The sequence below is a fragment of the Amphibalanus amphitrite genome, unplaced genomic scaffold (genome assembly GCF_019059575.1).
Source record: "Amphibalanus amphitrite isolate SeventyFive unplaced genomic scaffold, NRLGWU_Aamphi_draft 000065F_arrow, whole genome shotgun sequence".
NCBI lineage: Eukaryota > Metazoa > Arthropoda > Thecostraca > Balanomorpha > Balanidae > Amphibalanus > Amphibalanus amphitrite.
Window position 1 is genome coordinate 143,287 of NW_024881561.1, and position 6,000 is coordinate 149,286.

The 6,000-nt window shown below is 52.9% G+C and overlaps 1 protein-coding gene across 3 annotated transcripts in view; it reads right to left on the bottom strand.

Moving 5' to 3' along the window:
* The window catches only part of LOC122378798, a 41,001-nt gene extending 35,397 nt beyond the window's left edge, over window positions 1–5,604 (bottom strand). The window contains exons 1-2 of one of the 3 annotated variants that reach the window (XM_043360299.1): window positions 5,585–5,604; window positions 2,307–2,465 (exon numbers count right to left, since the gene is read on the bottom strand). In XM_043360299.1, coding sequence (XP_043216234.1) covers window positions 2,307–2,454 — 148 coding nt within the window. In that variant the 5' untranslated portion in view covers window positions 2,455–2,465; window positions 5,585–5,604. The other 2 variants (XM_043360297.1, XM_043360298.1) reach the window with 2 other exon arrangements.
* Window positions 5,605–6,000: the final 396 nt, after the last annotated feature.

Sequence of the window (6,000 nt, forward strand, 5' to 3'; positions counted from 1 at the left end):
GGCCGGGTTGCACGTCACGGTGATGAAAAAGTCGGCGGCGCCAAAGTCTCGAACGTAGCAGAGAGCGTCTTGTAGTTTGGCCATCATGAAGCGCGGACTACTCGTTACGGATGCCGGCAGCACCACGCGCCGTCCGACGGCTCGGCCGTGCTCCTCGCCGTCAGCCAGCGCGTCTCGCACGCCGCGGATGGTCTCGGCGCGGAAGCCGTTGAAGCCGTCCTGGTTCGCGCGCACATACGACAGACGACTCGACTCAGCTTTTGCCTCAGTGTCCACCAGGTACTGTTGAAACAGCCGGCCCCCTCGCGGAATGAGATTGAAATGACCCGGTCGGAAGCGCATGTGGAACGCACCATACTGACGGATTGTGACGCCGCGCTCGGCCTTCAGCTCGAGCGACCACCCGTCCGTGCCGCGCGGGTGCAGCAGCACATAGAGCAGCGGGTCGTACTGGCGGCTCAGTTCGTCGATGCGGAACAGTTGTCCGCCGCGCTCGCGAACGACGATGTCGCGCCGGCCCCCCATCTCATTGGGCATCAGGACCGCCACTTCGCGACCGATCGGTAGATTGAACCGGCGCTCGTGCTCCGACAGCGGCCGGTGTTCGGCCGACAACACGATCCGGCAGTTCGGCACACCGCGCGCCATCAGCAGAGCCGGCTGGAGCGCACGCACGTAGTTGTTGTGCTCGTGCAGCATGCCCAAAAGGATGTCGAGAACGGCTCTGTCGAGGCCGCCACACATGGTGGCACGTCGCGCGGTGGCCTCGTCTGCGTCGAGGAAATACACCTGCATGAACTGCTCCTCGCCGCCGCGAGCGGGCAGTAGAGATCCCATACGATGACACACGCTACCCTGAACGGTGAAAGCCGCGTGATACGCCCCGTCGTGTCGGACGACGTTGCACCCCATACTGGCCAGCTGGAAGGCCGTGTTGTAAGCGCGAATTTTGCCCCGAAACTCGTCATAGAACGCCGTGCCGGGGGTCATCAGCTCCACCATCTCGTCCGGCGGCGGGGGATGGAAGTCAAGCTGCACCTTGCCCTGATGGCAACAGGCGCCTGCGGGCTCGGCACGCCAGCGCAGCGCTCCACAATGGGCACAGACGGTGTCCATTCGGCCCAGCTGCATGCCAGCCGGCGGCTCGAACTCGGCGGGGACATAATTGCGAGCCAGCAGGTGCTGGTCGCCTCGACGACGGGCGGGCGCGTCCACCGGAGCCTGTCCATCAGCGCCCCCCACTGCCTCCGCGTCGTGCGCATCGGCCGCGGGCTGGCGGGCCGCTGCGCCGTCTGGCGCATCGACCGCTGCCGCCTCCACAGCGTCTACAGCATCATCGGGCGTGTGGGGCGCCTCCTCTCCTACAGCGCCGCCCACTGCCTCCGCGTCGGGCGCATCGGCCGCGGGCCGGCGCGCCGCTGCGCCGTCTAGCGCATCGACCGCTGCCACCTCCACAGCGTCTACAGCATCATCGGGCGTGTGGGGCGCCTCCTCTCCTACAGCGCCGCCCACTGCCTCCGCGTCGGGCGCATCGGCCGCGGGCCGGCGCGCCGCTGCGCCGTCTAGCGCATCGACCGCTGCCACCTCGACAGCGTCTACAGCACCATCGGGCGTGTGGGGCGCCTCCTCTCCTACAGCGCCGCCCACTGCCTCCGCGTCGGGCGCATCGGCCGCGGGCCGGCGCGCCGCTGCGTCGTCTGGCGCATCGGCTACTGTCGCCTCGACAGCATCTACAGCACCATCGGGCGAGTGCGTTGCCACCTCTCCTACAGCGCCGCCCACTGCCTCCGCGCCGGGCGCGACGTCCGCGACACCGCCCACCACCGGCGGTTCAAACGCAGTCGGTGGTGCGATCGGCTGATCCGCCACACCAGCAGCAACAGGTGGCTCAAGACCTGCGCCGTCTCTCCCTGTCCTGACCTTAGTGCGAGCCGTAGCCATTCTCTCACGATTGCGTCGCTGACGCTCGGCGAGCTCAGCCTCCGATTCACGCTCCCTCCTAAGTCGATGACGCTCCCGGTCACGCTCGCGTCGCGCGGCAGCGATATCCGCGGCAAGGATGACCGGCGGCTGGGCCCCCGATGGACCGGGAACCGGCACTGCATCGACTACCGCCTGATGGGAAGGGCCCGCGCCACCTGTCTGATCTCTTTGTCTAGCGCGCGCCAGAGCCTGGCCTTCACGTTTACGTTGCAGGCGAAGAAGTCGCTCAGCCTCAGTTTCTCGCTCTCGGGCGAGGCGACGACGCTCGCGATCACGCGCCCGTCTCGCGGCCGCGGCGTTCACCGTCGGATCTACGGACTGACCGTTACGTTGACCGTTTGCGGGTTCAGCTGCATCGCCATCGACCATCAGACCGTCAGCGCGCCGTGCCACCGTCTCCGGCGCTGGCCCCGGAGGGTCGGCGGCGGTCGGGCGACTCGGCGACGTTGGCGGAGGTGTTTGACCCGACATTGCGAGCAATTCTGGAAATGGAACAAAGGAACGGGATTACAATCGGAATCTGCTAGGAGGAGGCAAAAGGGTAATACTGTTTGAAATTGTTTTAACGGACTTTCACTGGATAGTGGGTAAAAGTTATTATTGGTCCCGTTCGATGGGGCACACATAGGTTTAAAACAGACAAAAATCAGGTAGCCATTTTTCGCAACACATCAATCAAATTTCTAAATATCCAGCACGTGACGCACAACTTGCCTATTCTCATATGTAAAACATAGCCAATAGGTACACTTCCTCTTCCAAAGAAAAACTACTGTTTTAGAGCACTGTCCCATATGGGGCTAAGCGAGAATTTACCCACGCCCTGGTTTAAAGACGGATTGCACACTCGAATTTCGATCGCTTCTCTAACCACACGGCGACCCCATGTCGGCTCCACAGCTGCAGTGCTGGCCTGCCTCGGGTCGAACTGCCGCCCACACTGTAGCCATTCAAAGCATTTAACCAAATCCATCAGGCACTACTACCACATGACTCACCCCAGTTCAAATGGTTAAAATTCAAAATTCGGGTCGGGTCGGGTCGGGTCGGGTCGGGTCGGGTCGGGTCGGGTCGGGTCGGGTCGGGTCGGGTCGGGTCGGGTCGGGTCGGGTCGGGTCGGGTCGGGTCGGGTCGGGTCGGGTCGGGTCGGGTCGGGTCGGGTCGGGTCGGGTCGGGTCGGGTCGGGTCGGGTCGGGTCGGGTCGGGTCGGGTCGGGTCGGGTCGGGTCGGGTCGGGTCGGTCGGTCGGTCGGTCGGTCGGTCGGTCGGTCGGTCGGTCGGTCGGTCGGTCGGTCGGTCGGTCGGTCGGTCGGTCGGTCGGTCGGTCGGTCGGTCGGTCCTGCTGACCGATATCTTTTTCAAGATCACATTAGTGCCTGCAATCCACAACTACCACGCCTCTGCCATTATCAATTTTTTGTTAGAATATTATTTTTTACCACACCTCTGCCATTATCAATCTTTGTTAGAATAATATTTTTTAAGCTTTTCATTTAAACTCAAAGCATTTAACCAAATCAATCAGGCACTACGGGATTACAATCAGAATCTGCTAGGAGAGGGCACATGGGTAATACTGTCTTATCAATAGACAAACACCAAACACAATCCATCTGCCAGCGTCAGTTCTTTATGTTAGATTATAATAATTTTATAATTTTAATTACAGATTTAAGTATTTAGTTATAACAGTCTGGCGCACTACCACAATGCTGCTAGCCTGAGTTCAAACACAGAGATGAATTTCAAATTCAAGCAATAATTTAGCACCATAGCAGCCACCTTTGCAATGATATATCAATTCTTTATTAGAATGTTATTTTTAAGCCTTTCATTTACATTCAAAGCATTTAACCAAATCAATCAGGCGCTACTACCACATGACTCATCCCAGTTTAAATAGTTAAAATTCAAAATTAGTTGAGTCGAGTCGAAAAACAACAGGTGGTCCTAACTTCGCTCTTTCAAGAACATTATGCAATCAGCTGACAGCTGATTGCAGCTGTTGCTATATCAACACTGTTTACAGATGTAATAAAGGTAGAAAAATAGCCAACAACTCACATCTAGCACCTAGCCCCTAGAGAACATCTACTGTGCAACCTACGTTTCAATGACGGATGCAGTCACACACTGACATATAGATCGAAAATGTCATGTTTTTCCTGCTATCACTGCCTTATGCAACCTCCAAACACTGAAGAAATTCAGTAATTTAAGAGAGAAAAGAAAAAAAACTCATCCTCCAAGTTCCAAAAGTGACACCACACATCAAAACTCACAATACATTTTACACAAACATTTTATGTACCAAACCACCACCCCGAGCAAGGTAAGGTTGAGTTATGTTAGGTCAGATTTGGTCAAGACAGGTTACGTTCTGCAAATTTAAATTAGGTCCAGCTTCTATAGCAACTGATGACTGACTGGAGAGAACCAAAATGTCTCCTGTCTAACAGGAAATTTTTGCACAAATGTGCCAAAAAAAGAACAGGCAGCCCTATCTTTGTACTTTGAAGTAAATCATGCAGTTAGCTGAGCGCTGCAGCTCCAACTACCTTTTCCACCCTTTGCAAAGCACAAACTGAATGAATTCAGGCAATAAAATATGAAAACATCCTTCTAAGATTGGAAAATAACATCACGCATTGATACTCACAATACTTTTTATTTAAAAAAAATATTTATGACTCACCTGACCATACGCTGGGCCAAATAAGGCTTAGTTACATTGGGAATGGCAAGGTCATATTAGAAGGGAAGGGTTCAGCTTTTGCATTTCTGCTGACGCCACACCTGTTCTGTTGGTTTTATGCACATTTAGAGCCCTGGGTTCAGAGGGCGGCTTTAAATGTCTCCTGTCTAACAGGAAATTTTTGAACAAATGTGCCAAAAAAGGAGCAGGCAGCCCTATCTTTGTACTTTGAAGTAAATCATGCAGTTAGCTGAGCGCTGCAGCTCCAACTACCTTTTCCACCCTTTGCAAAGCAGAAACTGAATGAATTCAGGCAATAAAATATGAAAACATCCTTCTAAGATTGGAAAATAACATCACGCATTGATACTCACAATACTTTTTATTTTAAAAAAAATATTTATGACTCACCTGACCATCCGCTGGGCCAAATAAGGCTTAGTTACATTGGGAATGGCAAGGTCATATTAGAAGGGAAGGGTTCAGCTTTTGCATTTCTGCTGACGCCACACCTGTTCTGTTGGTTTTATGCACATTTAGAGCCCCGGGTTCAGAGGGCGGCTTTAACCTGCTAGGTAACTGCTTTTCAAGTTCCTAACATCACGTTTCACCATCACCATATTAAAAAAGTTCAAAATGTTTTAAGCAGCAGACTAATAAAAACTGGCAAAAACTAAACTTTTGCTTCAAATTGTTTCATGAGGCAAAATATTAGGATAAATCACTTCAATTAAAGGCAATCATGCACGCGCCACGTTAGCCGCGCCACTTGCATTTTTCGTAATAAATAAGCCTTTATGCACCAAAACCACCTTTGAAAAATCATCCCAGTAATTAACAACAGCTCTCAAGGTCAATTGGCATTCATATGTAATCTTAACACCCTCCAAATTCAAAATGTTTTATCTAAATCATTGTGACGCATCCACCACCAAGCTCACCTCGGTCCAAACACAACGGCCGATTTAGTGATGAATATTAAGCGTATTAAAAGAAATGCCTATTTGAAGGAGTTCATGAATACTTTGTTACACAGAAATGCTTGCCATATTTTTCTACTTTTTTAGAGCTAAACTATGTCTTACTTTGCAGTCCCTCTATCGTATTATGGTATGTAACTATAGTGACGCAGTTTGCTCTCCGCAGCTGGAGCAAACATTTGTCGAACCCGGTTCTGACGGAAATCGTACGATTAGAGATTTTCGAGTCCTACTTGCAAAATGTTTTACCTATTATTTGTATCATGTTTTTCGATCGTCCCTCAATCAATTCCACCCTCTGTCGGCCCCAACTTACCTGAATTTTTGGCGAGTCCGGGCTCGT